The 23,865-nt window shown below is 44.6% G+C and overlaps 1 protein-coding gene across 15 annotated transcripts in view; it reads right to left on the reverse strand.

The window, feature by feature from the left end:
* Nucleotides 1-23,243, reverse strand: part of CADM1 (cell adhesion molecule 1) — a 324,893-nt gene extending 301,650 nt beyond the window's left edge. For 5 of the 15 annotated variants that reach the window (XM_077893622.1, XM_077893619.1, XM_077893620.1 and 2 more), the window contains exon 1: nucleotides 23,077-23,243. In XM_077893622.1, the coding sequence (XP_077749748.1) occupies nucleotides 23,077-23,212 (136 nt within the window). In that variant the 5' untranslated portion in view covers nucleotides 23,213-23,243. Of the gene's footprint in view, nucleotides 1-17,625; nucleotides 17,728-19,536; nucleotides 19,914-20,674; nucleotides 20,767-23,076 lie in introns of those variants that run through there. The other 10 variants (XM_077893613.1, XM_077893611.1, XM_077893609.1 and 7 more) reach the window with 6 other exon arrangements.
* Between the last annotated feature and the right edge of the window lie 622 nt (nucleotides 23,244-23,865).

A 23,865-nucleotide genomic window follows, 5' to 3' on the forward strand; every position in this document is an offset into this window, starting at 1 on the left:
AGAAGCCTGGAGCTTGGTCCTGGCCTTGGATTTAATGACTAAGTCCCTTCAATTTTCAGACTCTCACTGCCCTCATTTACAAGATAAGGAGGTTAGTCTGTGTGACCTCCCAAGTCCCTCTAGCTCTAAATGTCCGTGACATACTGACCTGCCTTCCATCTCAACGAGAAAAGCTTATCAAGGACACCTCCAGAGGGAAGCATCTACCTAGGAAAGAGGAGAACCCAGGCCACCGCCCCAGCTAGGCCAATGGGCAGTGATCAGTACAGCTCATCAGCCAAAGTATTTTGGCTCCCCCCTGTGTCCATCCATCCTCTGCTGGCACAACCTGAGCCCCGTCCCCGCTTTCCCAAGGAGCTGCACCACATGCAATCTAACTCACACCCACCCTTGCTCTCAAGCCCTCCTCCGCCCCATTCCCTCTGTCAAGGGAGAAAACAGGGTCTCTTCTCCTCCCAGCCTTCCTCATGTGGTGCTTGCTTCCTCAACGACCAACTCTCACTTCTTTATCTTCTATCTCCCTCAGCATCACCTCCTTCTTTAAAAAAAAAAAAAAAAAAAAAGGTTTTATTTACTTATTTGAGAGAGAGAGAACACAGGGGAGGAGGGCAGAGGGAGAGGTAGCAGCAGACTCACCGCTGAGCAGGGAGCCTGATGTGGGCCTCAATCCCAGGACCTGGATCATGACCTGAGCCAAAGGCAGATGCCCAAACAATTGAGCCACCCAGGCGCCCATATTACCTTCTATTATATATATATATATATATATATACACATATTTTCAAGTCTATTTTAAATACATATATATTTTTTAAGCCCCCTCAATCTTACACCTCCTATTTCCACTTCCTTCTCCCTTGCCCTACCTTCACCAGCTAAGTCTCTTAAAACACTTGTCTAGACTCCTGCCTCCCACTCTGTGCTCCCCATTCACTCCACCCACTGCCATCTGGTTTCTACTCACCACTGCGCTGAGCTCCCCTGTAAACGCCTAAGTGCCAGGTCTGAGAATGGCCTCCTTTATCTAATCTTACCTCCTTCTCGCATCTGACCATGCTTCTCCCTCCCTTTCCTAGCACTCTCTTCTCTCTTGGATGTTAAGACAAAGCCTCCCTGGTTTTCCTGCTTGGTTCCTTTCACTGGATCACCTCCTGCCTTTCCTTTAACTGTTGACATTCCCTGAAGTACCCTCCTTAGCCCCGCTCCTCCCCAGTGGATACCTTCTTCTTAGGAGAGCCTGTCCATAGCCATGGCTCCAAGTGAGTGCTGTGGAATGCAGAAACATTCCCCCAGCAGGGGAGGGGTACACCACAGACCTCAGCAATGCTGAACCACTGCCCTTAATCACAGCACCGCCTGGGATTCTAAACTCCCTGTCTTGGTTAGTGAGCTTTTCACCACTTGGGTGACCCAGCCAGAAGGTGATCCTTAACCTAAGCTCCTCCTTCTCTTCTCAGTCCTGCACTTGGTCATGAAATTCTATATCCACGGGAATATATCTTGAAACCAACTTCCTCCCAAACTGCTTAGCAAGACCCTGAGTTGAGGCCCTCATAACCACACCTTCATCCATGGCTTCTCCCTAACCCTATCTCTAACCCACCCTCTCCCCGCAGGGCATTCCACACCCGGTGGATCTCATCCTCATCACCCCACCCCCGGCACCCCCTTTGGGCAACTCACCTTGGGATAGAGCCCAGACTTGGCCCTCCTCAACCTGATTCCCACCCACCTTCCCCACCTTCACTTTTTGCTGCTACCTCCAAGGCTTTTGCCCCCTGCCCTCCCAAACTGCTTGCAGTTCCCCAAATCCCCCAAGCTTTTTATGTCTCTGTATCTGTCCATATATTATCTCTCTACCTGGAAAAGCTCCTAATATCATCTACATGGCTGTCTCGTACCCACCTTTCAACACTCATCTCAAGGGCCTCCCAGAAAGTCCTTCCTGACTCCAAGTCTGCATATTGAGTTAACTCCTCTTCTATACTTCTGCAGCACTAAACTATGTCTGTTATTGTTCTTAACATACAGCATTGTGATTTTCACTGTATCCTGCACAAGACCCTAAAATATAAGTTCCTGGATGGAAAAGACACTATACAATTCATCTTTGTAAGTCTTTGACTTATCAAAGAGTCAAACACATAGTAGGTGGTATATACACGAGCACGTGCAGATATGCATGCAGCATTTACTCAAAAAGCATTAAAAAATGGAGGACAAAACATATTAATTTTAATCTGAGACAATACACTGTGACGCTTCTCAATATTCACTATGGCAAACAGTCTTCTTGAGTTGAGTCACACAGCAATTCCATTTGTCACTAGAAGTAGAGGCAGAAGGCCTTAGGGCCTTGGTTTCTCCTAAAAAATGGTCATTTTCTAAGAAACACTTGCTGTATACTAGACATCACAGACTCTCTCCCATAGAATCTACAGAGTACTTCAAGAAAGTCTGGAGTGAGGTTTTGGTATAGAGGCATTTCTGTGCACCAATATTCTTTAAAATGTAGTCAAACAAATAGGACCACACATAAAAATTTTGCTTTCAAAGTGGTCATTCCTTATGTTAAGTTTTGAAACTTAACTCAAACGTCCTTCTGCTACCTCTCAGTTTTGTTAGTTACTAAGCTTCAAATCACTGTCATTGGGCAAGCAGTGAACATGCAATAATTATTTCATATTTTTCTTCCTCCGTCCTATCATCTTTAAATCCACAATATCTCAATCCAACTGATGTCAGTAAATCCAGGCTGTCGTAACTTTTCTCTAAAACTCTTAAAACTATTTGAATGAGGTGTTGAGCAGCTGTCAGTTATGGATTTGAAAATAAAAAAGAGCCTGAAAATTGTACGTTCAGTATAAAAAGATTAGGTGAAGCAATTCAGAATGTTTAAGAACTTTAAATCAAGTTAAAAGCAGTTACGATGGCCAGACCTCATGAAGCTCCGGTTAAGAGTCGCATTAACCTGGCAGTCAAAACTATTTAAAATGAATAATGTTTTTTTCACATTTCACTCACTTTCAGTATCAAAAAAAAAAAAAAAAAGATAACAATGTGAATTGGCATACAGCAATTCAGTCATGTTAACAGTAACCTTCAAGATTTAGCGTCCTAAGGACAAAACGAGAGCTATTAATCTATGGACTTGATGAGCTCCATCCCTCTGAGGCCAAAAGGGGTAATTCCTCAAATAAAGAAAGGACAATTAGGGTATTCCAGAAGCCTTCCGACTTTAAATGCAAGGGAAAAGTTGAGAAAAATGTGCATTTGGATGCTCACGATAGCTGAGTCCAGTATCCAAGATGAAACTACTGAATTTGGGGTGAATGTCAATGCCTTACCCCAACGCCTCTTCCAACTACCTCTCTCACCAGTTAATGCTATGGAATGAGCATGAGAATTTGGCTTCTTAATTTATAAGTGTAGGGCTCTGCTGTCTATCTGAGACTATCTAAATTTAATTAAAATGAGACAGGATTAAAAAAATGAATAAATAAATAAATAAATAAATAAATAAATAAATAAAATGAGACAGGATTAAAAAGTCAGCTCTTCACTTCAATAGCCACGTTTCAGTGCTCAACAGTCATGTGTGGCATGTGGCTATTGTGGACAGCACAGACAGAGACTATCCATCATCACAGAAGGTTCTATCGAGCAGCAATGGAGAGGCACGGCTAGAGAAAAGATGCTTGAGATGCTGGACTTGCCAGCTCTAGTTTCAGAGCTCCTCAGCTAAACTGAGCTACTTTCTGCTCATCCCACCTGTAAAAGAAGAGCAGTCATCTCGAGGTAGCATGCAAAATTTCCACAAGGATATATCTTTTACCTGAAAGAAGAGTTCAGGCAGTGCAGACCACAACTCAGCAGGTTGCCATATTAGGCCCAAGCCACACTCTCACTACTCAACTGCAAATCAAAATGCTCCCACACATCAATTTAATTTGTGACCCCCTGCCAGCTAATATGTGCTAAGGAACCATGCACGGTCTTTCTGGACTTCACACAGCATGTTGAAAACGAGGGTGGCAAACATTAATCTACCTAAAGAACAGGAGCGGCCGCGAAGCTGACCTAGATTCTTCCTGCCATCCTGGAAGTGCTCCCTGTACTACACTAGGATTTGTTTTTGTTGTCTGGTGCTGGCTTTTAAAGAGCACACTTCCAGAAAAACAGCATCCATCTATCTTCCCTGCATGCTTACGCCTGCCAAAGCTGTCACTCATTATATGAAATGCAAGGACAGTTGTGAAGTTCATTAATTTGCTCTTTATTCAACACTACAACCTCAAGAATCTTAATTAAACATTTTAAGTAATATGGACAGGCTGAACAGACTCTCGACAGCTCCCTATACCATGGTTAAAGGCACAATTTGCTGTACTGGTGTACTACATTGGGCACTGAACTCATTGGAGTACGTACCAGTCCAAAACATGGAAACTCATTCCAGTGTGGCCACATCCTAGCTGTGTGACTGGGCTAGGTTATTACTGGTCTAATTTCATTCTTCTACAACCTCCTCCCCAGAATTCATTCACTTCCAAGGTGACCCTCCCCCTCTCCCCTTCATGACCCTTCAGCCATTTAGATGGCGGACTTCCATCCCACATCAACTCTGCCTATCTCACACTTACAACATTATTCTCCTGTTCCCTGACTCGTCCTTCTTGGGGTTCACCACACTGTCCTCCCAAAACACACTTTCTTTAAGGATCTACCTATAGGATCTCCCATACGCTCATCTCTAGTGCCTAACTCACTGCTAGGCTACACATCAGCACTGCAATATGTGTGTATCACCTAGGTAAGTGATTCAATGCATAGTGTATAACTCCAGCTATCAAATCTTTTACGGATGACTTTCAAATCTGTATCTCTACCTCTGTTCTCCATTTCTCTTCTAAACCCTAGGACCACATTTCAAACTACCATCTAAGTATTTCCACCATGTTCTTACAGTAGCTCATTTAACATATCCAAAACCAACCTCATTGTCTTTCATTATTAAACCCATCATACGATACTGTTATTTCTGTTCTTCGGAATAGCTGTTCTCCTAAGCCACCCAAGTTCAAAATCAAAGCACACCATTGCTTCTAGTCTTTATTTGCTCTCAATCCCCATTTCTGGTCATCCATGGAACCCAGTCAATTCTACCTCCATTCTTCCTTCAGTGCCCTAGTTCAAGTTTTCATGAAGTCTTATTGAACTATTAGACCACTAATCGATCTCTCATTTCTAATCTAAGCACAAACCATTGCCAGATTCACATTCCTAAAGCATCAATCTGATGTCACTTCACTGCTCAAAATCCAAAATCCCTTCAATAGTTTCCAATGACCTCCTGAATTAAATCCAAATTTGGCATTCAGAGGCTTTCTGCAACCTGGCACCAGCTATCTTTCCCTAATCCCATCTCACACTCCCTTTCAGCTCTCCTACCTGTAAGCCTTGATTCATGTGGCTCTCCCTCAACCTGAAATATCCTTTCTTCTCACCTCTTTCTTCCCCATGTTTTCAAAACTTGGTTTAAATGTAGAGCCTTCTGCACTCCAACTCCCTGTCACCTCCCTTCCTTACGTCCCCCCATGGAAAGACAGAGAGGACAGTGATCTGAAAATTCCTTATCCAGTTCTTTGCTGTGGCCACCCTCATACCTGCCAGGGCCCCACAGAGAATATGAAGAGAGGAAGACAAGACAAAGGAGCATTCCTTGTTGCTGCCCACAGCTTTGACCTCACCCCTGATGTGCTCTCACTAAACTGGGTGTCATTCTCTCCAGCTTTGTTTTGAACCTGAAGGACTCATTCTGTTTAGGCCAGTGGTTTTCACACCTTTTTCAAAAAGCACTTGCTTCAAAGAGAACCCTTTGGCAATCCAATATATAAATGTGGAGCTTCTCTAGCTGAAATGGTAGAGTGCTTTGGGAGCTAGCACCAAGTCAATGTTATAAAATGAATTAATTCTGATCAGTTATTCCATTATAAGTAGATTATATATCCACATTTTTTTTAAGTCTATCCTTTTCTTGTTCCTTTAGTTCATGAAAAGTTCAGGTCACAATCTTCAAGGTGATGACCTCATTTAAAAAAAAAATCCTAAAACCTTGAAGAACATTCAATTAAAGCATAACTCTGTATGCACTCACCTTACGAAACAAGGATAAGAAGATGTAATCATGGGTAAATTAATATGAAAATGGGAGATCATTTTTTGTTAAAAAAAGGTGAAGGGAAGTTCTGCTACTACGTTAGTCTGAAAGTCTAACTTTCTAGACCTGATTCATGCTACAGCATGAATGGAATAAAATGCTTGAGGAATAACATTTCAAGAGGAAAAGAAAACTGAACGAGGTGGTTATTTAAAGAATCATCAACTTGTTTTCATGCAAATGACCAGAATAATGAAATAAGCAATCCTGCCAACAGGACCTAGAAGCAATTGCTTTTAAATAGGATGCTTGAAGCATTAACCATCTAATTCTAGAAGAAATTGATTAACTAATCTCTTCTTTTTCGTGAGTAATACCAATCATATACTATACATTAATGCACTGACAAAATCTGTATTTCAAATATATAATTTTTCTTGAATATTGCTATCAAATCATTTACTTGACAGCAGGGTATGCTGATAAAGATATATTTACCAAGATTTATGGTAGAAGGAAGGTTTAATGACCACAACTTGAGGGATTCCCGAGAAGACAGTCCCTGAAAAAATGTCTACCCAGAAAGGGGGGAAAAATGGCACACAGTAGAAATCAAGGCAGATATGTGATTCCACTCAAAACCTCAACTAATTGCAATAATCCACGCACAATGCCCTAGAAACGCAGGCTGTGTAACCTAAGACAATACAGAACTATATAGCTACAAGGGAAGCATCAATAAAAATGCTATGATTCTCCATAATTCAAAGCATTTAAAGCACCAAACACAGACTAGGCTAGATGCATGCCTTAGGCAGGGAGGAGAGAAGTCTAAATGGATGGATGTGAATATGAAGGAACACTTTAGAAATAGGCCATAAAAAACAAGTTATGATAGGTCCTCCTCCCCCTCCCAATACTGTCAAGAAGTTAGAGTTATTGAACAGGCATCGCTTATGACAGTGAGAAAAAAGGCTGGCTACCCACTCCCCCTAAAAACGCCTTTACAAGGTCACAGATATATCAGTGTCATAAATGCATTTAAAAAATATTACAGCAATAAACTCTGGTTAGAGTGGGTTCCACCTCTATGTTCACAGGAAAGAACAAACTCCAAACTTCTCCTAAATTAAAAGGTGATGTTAGCAAACTCTCTTTTCCCTTGGCCTGTGTAGGAGATCTCTCCCATCTTCCATGTCAGACCCACAGGAAACCTTACTGTTTAAAACTAGATCTGCCATAGGCAAATAAGCTTAATTTGGCCACACTTTAGCACCAACTACAGAGTCACACAAACAGTGGCGGCATCTTCAAAAGATAGACTGCCTTACCCATCTCATTTTTTTTCATAACGTCAACAAGCCATTTCTCACGTTTGATCCAACTACCGAGATCTATTTTTTGATCCTGTAGCCACTGACTCCACATATATCTTTATTACTGTACAAGAAAAACTGTTACCCTGAGTTTTAAATTTCCCTAAGTTCACCATGCCTCTCCTGAGAATATATCCCCATTTTAAGACAAGACTCTAAGGAAAACTGAGGTGAGGAAGGGCAGATGACCTCAGAGATAAGTTTCTTGGTTTGCTGCCTCAACTATAAAGCGCAACATGGCATGACAATGACTCAAAGTCCAGCCATCCCCAGACTGCAAAGTGATTAAATAAATGGAAAGAGGTCCTCTTCTCTGGGCTGGTAGTCTAAATCTCTCTAATTGCCCAATAACCAAGTATGAACAAACACACTAGACGTCAGTCCTTCAGGCTATGAAAAAGTCAAGCACATGAATGGCTCTCCATCCATTAAGAGAGAACAAACAACTTCTACTAAGAATTCTCATTCTAAAAGCTGATAATAAGACAAACAACAAAGGAAATTCATAAACACAAAGACCTCGTGCAAATCATATACCCCAACCACCAGTATTCAAAACAAAGGAGAAAAGATAGGCTGTATACATATTGGAAATCAGATAATATAAGAAGAGAGTAAGTGAACAAAAAACTTTTGGAGTGATTATCTTCACACTGGTCTTCAAGACTAACTTACTATCATGTTCTCTGTTCACACGTATGCTGAAACAGCTACTAATGACTTAATAGGCAACAACGCATACCTAATTTCCAACCCATTCATTCCTTCAACAAACATTTATTGAGCACATACTATGTGTAGGGCATTGTGCTCTATGCTACTGAGGATACAAAGATGAATAAGAAGTACTCCTTCCTACAGAAAGACTAAAAGACACATACCCATGAGCGCATGTCGGCTTAAAATAAGGTAGGAAGTGTTAAATATCATGGAATGGCTAGAGAAATTGTAGTGGAAGCTGAAAAGACATTACATTCAGGTTGGAAATCGCATCAGATCTGAAAAAGAAACACTGTATTGGATCTTTATGTATGCATAGGATTTAAACTGCTGGTATGGGAGACCAGAGAGTGGAGCGTTTCTGTTGGTGGAAACAATTGGTCAAATATAAAATGCACGGGTATACAGAAAGAACTCAGGGCAATCCTGAGAAGCATGTTTAACAGGAAGGAAGCAGCTAAGTCAGATAAAGCCCTTTAGGGAAGTAAAGAAGAAAGACACAAAGAAAAGGCATCTGGGTGGCTCAATTAGTTAAGCGTCCACCTCTTGATTTCATCTCAGGTCATGATCTCAGGGTCCTGGGATTGAGCCCCATGTCAGGGTCCACGCTCAAGACTGGAGTCTGCTTGAGATTCTCTCTCTTCCTCTGCCTCTGCCTCTCCTGCTTGTGCAGCCTCTCTCTTTTTCTCTCTCTCAAATAAATAAATAAATAAATAAATAAATAAATAAATAAAATCTTTAAAAAAAATAAAGGTACCTACCCAACCTGAGAGATCACAGTAAATTTCCTTGAGGAATCAGTGCTCGAAGTGGATCCCAAAAGTCTTATTAGAATCAGACGTATCAGACATATCAGGAGAAAGGAGGAACACACACAAAAGACAGAAAGGCCTGAGAGCACAGCAGATCCAGGACACATTTACTTTGGTAAAGCAAAGAATATGGTGGGTGGGTAGCACCTACAGCCAGTCCTAAGAAAAAGAACATGGTACACGTGGCTGGCACGAAATGGGCTGGAGAGGAAGACAGAGGTGACGAAGGACACTGTAGGCCACAAGGAAGGAGCTTTGTCCTCAAGGGGCCAGGAAGACATTTAAAGATTCTAAGCATGAAAGTGACAACTAAATGTGTATTTTACAAAGATCTGTCTAAAGCCAGTGTTTGGGATGCATTACAAAGGACAAGACTAGAGGTAAATGGATCAATTAAGGGGCATTTCTATCAGTGTAAAACTACTTTCCTCATCTGTAAAATGTGGATAAGGGGAAACTAAGGCAGTGAAGGTGGTGAAATAGAGTGAATGCAAGAGATAAGCAAGACTTTGTAACTAAAGAGAGGTGTAGGATGAGGAAGTACTCTAAGATGTCTCTCAGATTAATTTAACACCTGGGGTGGATGGTGGTACGCTTCCTCAGGATAGGAGACACAAGACAGAGGGAGGTTTGAGGAAGAAAGATGCTAGGCTCAGTTTCAGACATCTTGAATTTTAGAAAAATACAGCTAAGTGTTTAGAAGTATAGATATTGAAGACAGACCTCATTCTGCTACTTCTTGCTTAAGCCTCTTGGACAAGGGGTCTACATGCCTCTCCACTCCCTCATCTGTAAAATGCAGTAAGAGACGTAAATACTCACAGGGTGATAATAAGGATTAAATGAGACCATGAATGAAAACACTAAAAGAACGATAGTTGCTATCGCTACCTTTTAAAATTTATTCTGGTCCCTTAATATTAATGAGAACATTAATTTTTTTTTGAGCTAACTAGGGAACCCCTAGACTGAGATATCCAGTAGGCAGTTTTAGAACATGATCTGACATTTAAATGCAAAAGGCTGTGTATTTTACAGTAAGTAAGTACACCACAACTGGGGGAGGTGGGGAGAGAGTGGGAAGAATGGGGGCATTGAGGCTTGAGGTACAGATTTGCCAATTTACTGGATGAAAAGAAGAGTCAAGAAAGACTGATGAGGAGCAGGGCAAGTCATGGTTATTAAACATCACAGACACGTACTTACATTATATGGAATGGGGCAGTCCCTATTTTGCTGCAAGTACCTTGGTGAATTAAATGAAAAAGCAGATAAAGAATTCTTCAGGGGTGCCTGGGTGGCTCAGCTGGTTAAGCATCTGCCTTCGGCCCTGGTCATGATCCCAGGTCCTGAGAATCGGGCCCTACATCAGGGTCCCTGCTCAGTGGAGAGCCTACTTCTCCCTCTCCTACTCCCTCTACTTGTGCTCTCTCTGTATCAAATAGTTAAAATAAAAATCTTAAAAAAAAAAAAAAAAAAAAGAATTCTTCCATCAGCCCAAAGAGAACTATTCCCCTGGAAGGAAATGAAAGAGACATGAAGATAGGAAAAAAAAAAAAAAAAATAGCTTCTAAGTAAAATAAAGCCAAATGGGTAGAAAATCATCAAAATAAATATGAGACCCAAGGATTTTCCAAATAAGGAGAAAGGGTATAGGCAGATGTTTAACATGGCTTGTGGAAAAGAATTAAAAAAAAAAAAAAAAAAAAAAAACCCACAACGCTACCATTATTTTTTCAAAAGGAAAACCAGGAAGGCTCTGAGAAAGGAGTGAAATTGGCTCCCATGGGAAGGTAGGTGGGAATGTACCAGAAAATACAGGCAAGGGAGTAAGACTTCTTTATATCGTTTTTATATTAATGATTTACATGTTCAAAATACATAATTAAATCAACAGGTGAAGAAAAAAAACTAGAATTGAATATAAACAGAAACAAATGATCTTAACTATGTATTTCTATATCTAATTGATCCACCCCCCCTACCCTCCACACACACACAGAGGAAAGGAACTAACTTGTGAACCTGTAAACACACTACTCTGTCTAACCTCTGTGGGATCTATTTTAAAGGCAAAAAGAATGGCAAAGGGTTTTGAACTTTATTTGGTAGATTTGTTGCCTAGGGTGGTCTTGGTAGAGTAATTTCAAATTTTTTTTGCATTAATTATAAACCATTGGCATGGCTGGAAAGCAAGGTTCTCACCATGGGAAAAAAAAAAGACACAAAAAAGAACAGGAGGAGAAAATATTGGGTTATCAGACTGGAATTGACATATAGAGAGACAGAAAGGTAATTTATAGATAGATAATTTACATATATAATTAAATGTACAAAGTTATATATAAATGTTTATTAAAATATTACTTTAATATTTATGTTAAAATAATATAAATAAATATATAAATTTATTATACATAGATATCCTAGTTCTGTCTGCTGACACAAGAAGTCAATAGCAATGAGCACACCTCCTTTGTATCTAAATACCACTCTTCCACTAAAAGGAGTCAGGACTTCTTAGAGAAATAGCTGATTCCAGGTCTGGGGCAGAGAAAATACAACGTGAGCTTCGACATTTTCTTAGGACAGAAAATAAGAAAGCACTTAAGAATTAAAGAAGATGTATCAAAAGGAAATGAGAGCCAGACCCAAGGGTTCCCACTGGCCAAATACAACATAATGAAATATATTACACTGAATTTTCTCTTTCAATCTATGAGTCCATTGTGATTTTTGTTTTTATTTTTATTTTAAGATTTTATTTACTTATTCACAAGAGACACAGAGAGAGAGGCAGAGACATTGGCAGAGGGAAAAACAGGCTCCATGCAGGAAGCCCAATGTGGGATTCGATCCTGAGACTCCGGGATCATGCCCTGAGCCAAAGGCAGACACAACCACTGAGCCACCCAGGCGTCCCCACCATTGTGATTTTTTTAAAAAAGAGGAGAGGAAGGGGAACAGTCCTTCTTTACACAAGAATGCTTCTACCACCCAATGTGGAGAAATGACAGAATCAGAAAAATCACCATTTTGTAACCACCCATGTAATACTTGATTAAGACAAGGTTTATTGATGCTGCCAAAATCACTAAGTCAAGTGTTTTTAGGGTACAGGATGTCCAATCTTAAAATATCCCACAAATTACTCATTAATTACAAAGGGACAAAATGGAGAAGTCTGTGAATCCAGCTAAACTAAGTAACTCAACTTTTATTATCAAATACGAGATTAAACACTGTCACCACTAACAGGACAAACTGAGGTAAGAGTATTAGAAACTGACAACAGCTCTGCAGTGCTCCAGGCTATGACTGTTATCTGAATCAAACAATGAGGAAATGATCAATCTGTAGAACTGTGGGACATTGTACAAAACATCGCTGTGGACTGAACAAAATGTCAACACCATCAGAAACACCCCCTACTCCTTTAAAAAAAAAAAAAAATGGAGGACAAAGGAATGCTTCTAGATTTTCACAAAAAAAAAAAAAAAGAGAGAGAGAGAGAGAGAGGGATGTGAAAACTAAATCCAATGTACAATCTCCTCTCCAACGGATACTGGATCAGGGAGGACAAAGAAACACATATAAAAAGCATTAATGGAACAACCAGGAAGATTTGCATATGGACTCGGTATTAGATTTCTTGAACATAGTAACGGCACCGAGGTTACACAGGAAAATGTCCTGATTCTCAGAAGTTGGAGCTATGTGGTGGAGGACTCAAGGGCAAAGTGCCACTCTGCCCACAACTGGCTTCCACGTGGTTCAGAAAAAAAAAAAAAAGGAATAAAAGATATGTGAATATAAATGACTCAGAGACCTAGATAAAGCAAATGGACAAAATGTTAACATTTGATGAATCTAGGAAGGGGTTTACAAGCATTCTTTGTAATGCTTGTAATTTCTTTTAATTTTCCTATGGTTTAAATTTTTTTTCCAAAATAAAAGTTAAGAAAAAAATAGACTACAACTTTCTGGAAGACAGGGACCAACCTAGCAAACTATGAATGTGCCTAATTCAATGCCTGGTACAAAAGCAGATTTAAAAATAATTTTTAAATTCTTATTTCTCTACCACATGCCTTACAGGTTAATTACAGAACATACGAAGTTCTTGGTTTAAATAGAGCATACAAAATAAAAGAGGCTGAGTAAAAAAGTCCTGCCTGTGTTTAAAAGCTCCAAAATTTGAGGTTCTAATCACTGCCAGTTTCTCCAAGGAGACTGGATGATTCTATTTACTTCCAAAGAACGTTCGGCTCCAGGTGGGATCTTACTGCCACTTTGTTCTTCGGTCTCACCTTAAAGAGAATTGAGTACATCCTGAATTAATCCTTTCAGCAGAGTATTTCTCAGTATTCCCAAACCTGGTGACAGTAAGAGTCGCAGCCAGAGTCATAACCCCTATTAGTAAGTAGCGGCTGTTTTCCTAAGAGCCATACATATAACATACTTTCTTCTCAAGTACATTCATACATATGACCTTATTTTATTTTTTAACACCCTGTAAGGTAGGTTGTTTTTGCTGTTTTTAACTCCTGAGTAAAGCACTAGGTTTTACTATTCTGTAACCTAAACTGGGTATTCCGCTTGCCAACCTGCCTCAGAGATGGAAGAGATTTGCTTCAGAAAAGGGAACTGAACAGCAACGAACATTCGTGTGATTACTAACAAAGCTGAAAGAAAGGAGACAGAGGTCTCTTCACAATGATGTGTGCTCACAAGATATGCACAAGGAAAAGTGAAGTTCAGTGTCATTTAAGCTAATCTGTACTTGAACCTTTTAAGAGATAAAACCATTTGAGCAGTAATTTAGTACTAAATTAACTTGGGTTTTTTTTCCTCCCTATCTATGAAGTTTTCACCGTTTAAGTAAAGGTTTCTGCAAGAGGAATGAAGCGATGCTCCTTTCCTATTCAGAAGAGAGAATCAACCTGATGACTTGTAGTAATATCCGGGTGGCCTGGCTTATTACAGGTATATCCATCCAGCAAAGAGCCAAGCACATACCCCTTTCGGACAACCTTTTTCCCAAGACTGTCCCCAGATACTCCATAATAATCTAGTGTTTTCACATCACTGAATTAGCATGCTATATAACCTCCGACTAGCAAGCTCTGAACTCGGCAGCAGAAGGATGCCAGACCAAAAATAATAATAATAATAATAATAATAATAATAATAATAATAATGGGAAAAAGATGGCAGATAATATTACCAGGTAAAGGCTTTGAAGAGATTCCTAGGATAACAAGATGAGCAGTTAGACTGAGAGGTTTCATTTTTTTCTTAAGCCAGTGACAAGGCACCCTCTATGCAATCAACAAAAATGCGACCCGTCCTGATGCTCAAGATGACTGAGCTGAGTTAGGCAGCAACGTCTGAAAAGTCAAAGCTCTTTAAAAAGCGGGCTAGTAAAGGCCTGGGTTTTAGCACACTGAGCTTCTAGCTCCCCAGGGAGGTACTTCTCAGTAACTAGACATTCTGAACATGAGCACCAAACACTTTTCTAAGGTGGTATATCTTCTGGACCATCTTCAGAGGGGTACATCTCATTGACTCCAAGTTAGTTGCTCCCTCTCACTCTGACCCAGAATTCTGAAGTCTTCTGACTCCTCAAGACTTGACTTTTTGTCTAAAAGCCTTACTTTGCCGGCGTGTCACCTGCTAAGTCAGTAACACCATTTTCGTGCTATGGTAAGTACCCGTATTTGAACCTGTCCTACCAAAAAGACATCATGCACAGTCGGCACGCTAATGCTTAAGATTTTCATTAAAAGAATGGCCACAACATCTGCACACTTGAGCTTACTGTAAAGAAACATACTCTTGTATATACCTGTAAAGCAGAATAAGAGAGGTCTGTGTCGGGGTATAGTTTAGATAAGCACGTGTTAATGAAACGGAAGATGCCAAGGGAAGAGGCTTATTCGCAAGGTAGGCAAGGAGTACCAGCAGGCTTCCACCTAGAGACCAAAACAGTCAAGTGAGAAAACAGGTGAGAGAGCAGTTTCATGCAAAGACAATGAGCTGAAGGCCAAGAGCAGAACCCCTTTTTAACTCCGTTCAAGGGAGACCAGGACCAGGCTAGAAAAGTAGTAAGAAAGAGGGGCAATCAGAGTAGGAGGGGTAAGAAAACAGTTAACTAAACAGGGTGGACTACGAATCAGATGCAAGAAGCAGGAATGATTAGGTGTTCTGGAAGGGCAGTGCCACAGGTCCTGTTGAGAAAAGAATCACAATGCAGGTGGGTGGACTTGACATCCTGACTAGCAGGTGCCCGGGTCAGGGGAATTGGCTGGGAAGCTTCTGTGAGTAGAACATAGTTTAGAGAGGACATCGAGGCTTCCAGAGAATGTCATGGAGAAACAATCAGCCCCGTTTTATTTCAGTCCAAGAGTGAAAGCTAAGGAGGGAAGAAAAAAAAAAAATGACTCCAAATTTCAGGGCCTTGGAGACCAGGACGACGGTGGTGTCATTTGTGATAATGGAGACTTTGAGAAAAGTTGATACCTATGGCAGAAAAGATGAAAGGTTCAGTTTCTGACATGTTAACTTTTATGTTCACCGGGGCCAAGTGGCGATGCGGTTCTGACAACGGGAGAGATGGGGCCGGTGAACCCTTTGTTTGCAGGCAGGTCCTCCCTGTCCCCTCCGGGGACCTCATAACTCCCTTCCAATGTGACACTGAGGTTCCGTGCAGGATAGCTCAAGAGCGCCTACCTTACCCAGGAAGCTTGCCAAGAGCAAGCTACTTCTTCCAGGCATTTTTAAAAGTCCATGTCACTGGAATATCATCTTCAAACACTGAGTAGCATTTAAATATATATCACGGTGCTTTCGTTTCAAGCCTATTTAACATTTCTGAAATATCTAGATCAAAATGTTGGGTCAAATGACTATATTCCAGTAAAATATCTACTAAAAGAAAAAATTTTCCCCACCTACCCACATCTCTCTTAAGATAATCACCCCATTCAAGACACCTGTCAGTCATAACAGATTTTTTTTCCAACGCTGTTTTCTCTCAACCTTGCTGCCAAGTTGCTCTTTTGAGTAATAATAAAGGCCACACGTCACTTTTGCGGTACATGTATATAAATACTTCCAGCTCTCTTTCTTCTAACCCTAGTTCAAGGCCAACTGCACCAAAGCTTTTGAGAACCAGCACTGGAAGATCTTCAAAGAGAAACTGCCCATTAACCACAACAGCAGCTGCTGGCTAGAGCCTGCAATTTAAATCTCTGAAAAAGAAACTGTGGCTTCTGAAATTTAAACAAGGAGGTGCCACTTGTAATTACAAACATTCCAGTGGGTCCCTTCCCTCATTGATGGTTTCCAAACAAAGGCTTCTTATTCGATTTTGGTGGCGCTCCCCAATCCGTGAATGTAGGCATTCCTTTGTGCTTTTCTGGTACCGTGGCCAGCTCAGAAGAGGGGCGCAGGAGGCAGGTTTTTACCTGGCCAGGAATGTTCAGACCCCTCAAAACCATCTCGTGTAATTACTCGTTTGGCTGGAAACCAAAAAAACCAAATGCTTCACATTTATAGTCCACATTAAATACATTTGGGAAAGAACCTCTTAACACAGACACACACATACACACACACACACACACACACACACACACACCACTTCACATTTCACGAACCTTAGAAAATGGAACCAACCTATTTTCCCATAAACCAAAGAAGTTCAGAAATTAACCCTGAAGCATTCCAGCATTTCTAACTGAAATTTAAAATTCCTAATTTAAATCAACAGGGCAAATATTCAGGAGTAAAAATAGTAACCTTTTCTCTCCCTACCACCCTGTACCCCCATCCTACAAAAATAAGCCCCAAATACTTACAGCTTGTTGTTTGGGTTTCCCACACCAAAGAAGGCATTTTGTGATCACCTCGGTTACAGATTACAGGCTGAAATTAGCATTTAGCCAGTTCGAAATGAGAAAGACATTTTTTTAAGCCATATATTCACAAAACGCAAAGGCATTTACACCACAGAGGCATTCAAAGATAAATACACGAATGAGGTATCTCACAGCCATCAAACTAAAATAGCCTTGCCTACAGAAGTCCTCAGATGGAGAGTATTCATTATGAGAACAACTGGAAATGGCCAATCTCGCCATGGGTGCTTTCCATAGTGCGCCGCAGTTGAGGGATTAGCTACAATTACGGCATATTTACACAACCATATTTACACAACAATAAAACTCATCTTATCCGATCCAAACAAAACCTTGCTCAAAATAAACCAAACCACACGAAAAGGTCTCAGGCAGTAATCTGCGCTCTGGCTTCTCTAGTTTCTGCCTCGGCTTTGCGCCACTATAATAAGCCTTCACCCTACCTCAGTAAAGCATGGGTAGGGCCACAATTCTGTATACCAGCTGAGAAAATGTATATTCAGTTCATGATACTGTGATTATGGGGTTGGGGGGAAATGTATCTTATAGAGAATCTCTTTAAAGTAAATTATGGAACAAATGACAGGATGTCCAAGATTTGTTGAAACTAATCTGGGAAAAGGGGGGAAGCATACCGAGGATAGGCTGACCACAGGTGGAAAATTTAGTGAACTGGGTGATTTGCACACAGGGTTTATTATGGCATTCTTTCCACTTTGGCAGATATTTGGAAATCTCTGGAATAAAATGGAAAAATAAAGAAAATAGGATCAATGTAAAATAAAGTCATCTTGTGAAAATAATTTTTTTCTTGCTTTAAAAAAATGTTCTCAGACTTTTCACTGCTTACATGAAAAGGGAAGAATGCCTGGTGAGAAAATCAAGACCTGTCCTCGTTCTTGACTTAAGGATTCTTCCTTTCTTCCTTAGTTACGTGGAACTAGGTCTACTGTTAATATGAATCCTCGAAAAGACAAATCAAGAGCTTAAATATCTAAAGCCGAGGCTCCTGACACCGAGTTTTCACACGTCTGACTTATGACAGGGACACAAATCCAAAAGCCCTCCCCTATGAGGTGCCTTGGATGACATTCATGTGGTCACTGCCAAATAAAGTCCAGAGGTTTCAGTATCATTTGTCAACACCAAAGGCAACCTTACCAAGAACTGGTTCTTTTATCTCAGAGGTCACTCCTCTGATCCATGGGTTTATTACCCAGAACAACAATTAATCTTGCTGTCTTCACAATATAAACTAGACCTAGCCAAGATATGGTCTGCCCATGATCCACATGCCTCACTGGGGCATCCCTGCTGGGAGGTGGAACAGGGCTGCTGACTCCACATAAAGGAACCCGCTCCCGGGCCGGGCTGCATCACCCGCTCATCCTCAGTTCCACGGTCAGCAGGGTCCTTCCCCCTCTGGGCTCCGGCTGCCTCACTACAAAATAATGAGATTTCACCAGACCATTTGTAGCATCCTTCCCCTTACAAAAATTCCACGATTATAAGACTCTCTAGTTCCTCAACAGGTAATAAGAAAAAGGAGCTTTGGTGTTATAATGGTACATTTTCTATCATATACATTTCAATGTGAATATGAATATTGTACTGGGTGATTTTCTGTATATGTGCGTCTATATGTATACATATGTGTGTGTACAGATGTATTTGCATATACCCACTGACGGTTACCATTAGGTGCCTATATGGGACTAATTGCTTCCAACTCAAAGCAGCAAATTTTCAATTCTGCAACAGATGTCGCTGTGTGATTTCTCCTTTCTATGCTGGATTTTCAGCTAAAAATGCCCAGCGTAATGGTCAAGTACGATTCTTCCCAAGAAAGAGATATAGCATTTGAATCCTTAGGATTTATTTCTTATAAATGTTCTTCATAGGCTAGTAAATTTCCATTCAAATCATAGCATAGTTTGGCCCAATTTAAGAGATCTCCCACATAAAAACAGGCCTTTTGTTAAACGTGCGTGTGCGCGCGCGCGCGCACACACACACACACACACACACACACACCCATTTCTAAAATGTAAATTCCAAGTGGCCGATTAGGCATTAAAATGTCACATACAAAAACCCAGAGAATGAGACAGTTTCTATTCACAGCAATACTGCCAATTTTGTAAAGCCTGAAAAATCATGTAGCAATGCAGACCCAGGAATTCTAAAAATTCACTTAGGTCTGAGGCCAAAATGTACCAGGTGTGGGCAAAAGTCACGGTAAAACTCCAAGAGCACCATTAATGATGATGAAAAATTTGGATTTCAGTTTTTACCGCATCTCTTTAAAAATAAATAGTAAGACTGATATTACAGTTTGCAAGATATCTTACCAATCTGACATTCTCTATCAACCACTTCTTGACACATGTCAAAAAAAAAAAAAAAAAGTGACATCTCTTTCCCTTCAACCAGTATGTCCTCCAACGACCAGCAGTCTCAACAGGTAGCTAGCACAGTCTTCGGCTGAAATTCAGAGCTAGGAGAAAGCATTTCAAAATCTCTTTTTAAACCTAGGAACCTGTTACCTTCTGGGCTTTTCGAGGGAGTGGAGCAAGATGAGCAGTCAGGGAATCCGGGACCACCGACTCGGTAAGAATATGAAGTCAGGAAGTGGGAGAGGAAGCGAAAGTGTCCTGCTTGTTGGCTTCTTCCCTGTCCCACTCCCCTTAACCAGGAGGGCCATTGGGGAAAACTGGATAAAGCATGTACAACATCCATATGAATAAAGCTCTTTGTTCCAGAGAACTGCCTGCTCTTTTATTCCCCCCTTTTTCCGTATTTGTTCATTTCAAAAGATTGCTCAATGGGCCTCTTGTTCCTCCAAAACGTCCCAGGCAAATAATGCAAGCTTGTCTCGTCACACAAGTCACTAAATGAAGCCTTGTGCGTCTCCAGTGACACACTGTAAATATAAAGTGGCATTAATGAGGGATATTTTATCAAAGCTATCACAGACAAGTGCAAGTCCCTCCTGCGGCCATTCAATTTGATGCAGGGAAAGGCAACAATAGCAGGACGGCACTTTTGTAAAGTCCCCATCCCCGGGACACAAGCCCCAACAGGTCAAGACAAGCAAAACTCGGCCCCTCGGCTTGCCAGCACCATCACAAACCCCCACCCACCAGCCATCCTCTCTAACGCTACAAAAAGGTAAGAGTAGGGCAGTGAGCCACCAGCTCAGGAGGGATGAGAAGCGGCACCACGCGTGCACCTAAAACGTAATAACAGGCGTGATTTACACGGAGGAGTGAGTCTCCACAACCCCATTTCAGCTGTGTTTCATTAACGTCCATTTAATCCACACACCACGGGTGGGATGGGAGATGCTCTCCAGGGGATGGATGGATTCAGTTCCAGGGGAAGACAGAACCAGGACCTACAGCACGATGGCCCCAGATCTCTATCCCAGCGAGCCCGTAAAAGAAACACGCCTAATGAAGTTAGAAGGCAACGCCAACAGGTTTCTCTAACCTGACAGTGGCACCTGGAGGCCTCTGGGAGAAAGCTTAGCTGGAGAGGCCGAAGGAAGCAAAGTGCCCCGGGGCCCACCTGAAGTCTAACTCGGGCAGCCCAGGACCTGGGGGCTAGGCCAAGACCCCTTCCCAATACCATCACCAAGCAGCGCAGAAGAGAAAAAAACAGATTTAAAGAAAGTCATCTCACCCCCTCGCTACAAATCAAGCCCAATTACTTTCTAATTTGAACACAATCTGATAACCAGCGTACAAACGGATGTACACAAGAGCAAGAAGCTGCTTCCATGGTAACTGGCAACAGAATTTTCTTGCAGCTTTGACATGCACGGTTGAGTTCCAGACCGCTCTCCTTTCGAGTCCGCATACATCCCTCGCTGGGAAGGCAACTTCTCACGGCGAGATAGTTACAAATATAGTACATTTTGCTACTACCCGGTGCCGTCAATGAGCAGGCTTGACAGAGGAGGTACCAGCTAACCCTACTCTGCTGCCAAGCGCGCGTTGCACGGCTCCCATTTTTAGTCAAAAGGCAATATCCCCGACCAGCGCCGTCCCCCCCCCCCCGCCTTTTTTTCTTTTTTTTTTTTTTTTTTTTTTGCAGCCAATACAAGTCTATTGTTGCCTCTATTATGCGCCAGTTACCGAGCCTTTACTCACGCTCACGTTTAACTGACACTGGCGCTTTTTACAATGCAGCAGCGCGAGGGATCTCTTTCAGGAACATTTTATTGAACCCATCCAGTCAGAGACATCACCCGAAATGAAGTTGTAACCACACCGGCAATAGGCTGAACCCAATTATCTCGTAACTCATAAATTAAGAATTCACAGAGGGGGAAAAAAAAAAACACACATAAACAACATCCGGAGACATGCAGTGGCATGGAAGAAAAAAAACAAAAAATCCTCAGCTCTGGAACTGAGCTGCTGCCAGATTCCCACCCCTGTACGTCCCCGACACGCTCCCCAAGCCGAGCTCCCTCGCAAGCCTGCCTGGGAGGGGTGGGGAGGTAGCAAGCGGCCCGGCATCCCCGGGTCCGAAGCTAGCACCCCCCGACATCCCCATTTCCTACAGCGTGTCTCCTGCGGTGTTTACGTAACTGTGTGTCCTCTAGCGTGTAAACAAAAGGCACAGCCCAAGCGGAGAGGCGCCCGGGAGAGGCACGGGGGCCCCGGCGCTGCGCCCGCCGCGGCCGGGGGCTCCGCAGGTGGGGGCTGAGCTCTCCGCGTCCTCCGCCACTTGTTGCTCGCGGTCCTGCGGCTCCCAAGCTGCGAGGAGGGGCTCTGCAGGCGCCGAGCCCTGCTGCATCCCCCGCCCCCCGCCCCCCCCCCCCGCGCGCCCCGCGCCGCCCGGTCCCGCCGCCCGCCCGGAGCCCGCAGCGGGAGGCCCGGGGGCGCGGGGACGCCGCGCGGCCGCGGAGCGCGGCGGTGGCGGGAAGGGGAGGCAGGGCGCAGGACTGCCAGCCTCTCGGCTGGGGAAGAGCTCCGGCTCCCTTTTGTTAGCAAAAGCAAACACTGCCCTCTTCTTTCCCGACCGCGCCAACGCGCCCGGCACACGGGCGGCCGCACATCGGGCTCCCGCCGAGGGCTCGGCGTCTCCGGGGAAGGCGCCGGGCGTGCAGGGCCGCCCCCGGGCAACTCCCCAAGGCAGCCCCGCGCACCGCGGCGCCCCGAGGCCCGCAGGGTGCCCGCCTGGCCGCAGAGGCCGCGAACCTCCCTCCGCCGCCGCGGAGCCGCCGGGGAGGACGCGCAGCCTGGGAATCCGGCGTCCCCACGAGCGGCGGCCGACGCGGGGCCAGCGGGCTGCGGGCTGCGGGCGCCGGTTCCTGCCCGCAGAGGCGGCGACAGCCCCCCCCCCCCCGCGGGGCCGGGCCCGAGGAACTTTCCCTGCCTGGAGCCGAGCCCGGGAGCCCCGCAGCCGGGTGGCGGGTGGCGGGTGGCGGGTGGCGGGGGCCGCGGGCCGGGGGCCGGGGGGTGCGAGGGCCGCGATCCGGCCGGAGGGAGGCACGCGGGGCGCGCGGTTCGGGGGCCGGGGGTGGGAGAGGCAGAGCGCGGGGACGGCGGGGCAGGTCCGGGGACGTCCTGGAGATCGGGGGCAAGCACGCTGGGGGCGGCTGCGGGTCGGCTCGGGAGGTGTGGGGCGCAGGGACGTAGGGGGCCCGCTGGAGAGGTGGGGGCGACCGGCCAGCCCCGGGACGCGAGGACCTGCAAGTTACGGGGACGACAGCGAGTTCGGGAGGGTCCGGACGGCTGGGGGTCCCTCCGTCCCTTCCCCGTCTCCCCTATTCTCGAGCCCCCGGGCCCCCCATGTCCAGTCCCCTCCGCACCCCGCGCCAAGCCGGGGAGAAAAGGTACGGGTGCAGCCATCCCCAAGGGCTCCGGCTGCCACCCAGGTGGGCGGGGGGGAAAGGGGACCCCCGGTCCCTCTGCCCCTTCCAGCTCAGCCCGGAGTTTCCTCTCCACACTCCCTCCGATTCGGGTTTAGGAAGTGGGGGAAGGTTGTCATGGAAACGTTTCCCCTTCCACGGCCATGGCTCCTGGGGTGCCTTAGGAGATGTGGAGGGCCGACCGGCCGGTGCCCACACCTACCTGTGGGGATCAGGGCCGCGGCGGAGAGGAGCAACAGCAGAAGCCGGAGTCGGAGCCCGGGAGGCGCCGCCGCCGCCGCCACCGCCGCCACCGCCGCCGCACACTGGGACCCGCTCGGCAGCACAGCACTCGCCATGTCGGGCACCTGCCTCAGACTGGCGGCGGTGGCTTCCTCCGGAGCCCGAGCGGACAGCTAATGAGATGCTAATGACATGCGCTGGGGGCGGAGTCCGGGCCGGCCAATCACAGCGCCGCTAGCCCAACCCGGCTCTCGCAGGACTCGCACCCTCCCCCACCCCGCCCCCTGGCGCTGGCGCTCGGCGGCGCGCCCGCGCCACCTGGGGGCGGGGCCGGGGGCGGGGCGTATGCAAATATGTTTATGTTAGAATTCGTGTTCGCTTCCCCGGAATCGGGGGAAAAAGTGTTCTCCTGGGCGCCGGGCTTGTGGGGGCCCGGGCTCCAGGGGGCGGGTCTCGCTTCCCGTTCACCTATATCAGGAACGTATGCAGCAATCGCTGTAGCCGACCGGCCGCCGGAGAATCTGTCTCCCTCGGAGGAGGCTCCCGTGCCCGGGACACCGGGTGCATCTGGCCTGGAAACCCCACGTTGCAAATTTCCGTCACTCACCTTGCACCGAAGGAATAGATCTTTGGGAAACGGGGGCTGCTCGGGAGTGGAGAATGAGAATGCAGGTCCCCGGATTGACAAAACAATCTGGGAGAAGTGCATGCGTGCTTTGCACGTCCGGCGGGGCGGGAGAGCCCGCTCACCAGCCTAGCGGTAGACTTG

The sequence above is a fragment of the Canis aureus genome, chromosome 3, assembly GCF_053574225.1.
Source record: "Canis aureus isolate CA01 chromosome 3, VMU_Caureus_v.1.0, whole genome shotgun sequence".
Taxonomy (NCBI): domain Eukaryota; kingdom Metazoa; phylum Chordata; class Mammalia; order Carnivora; family Canidae; genus Canis; species Canis aureus.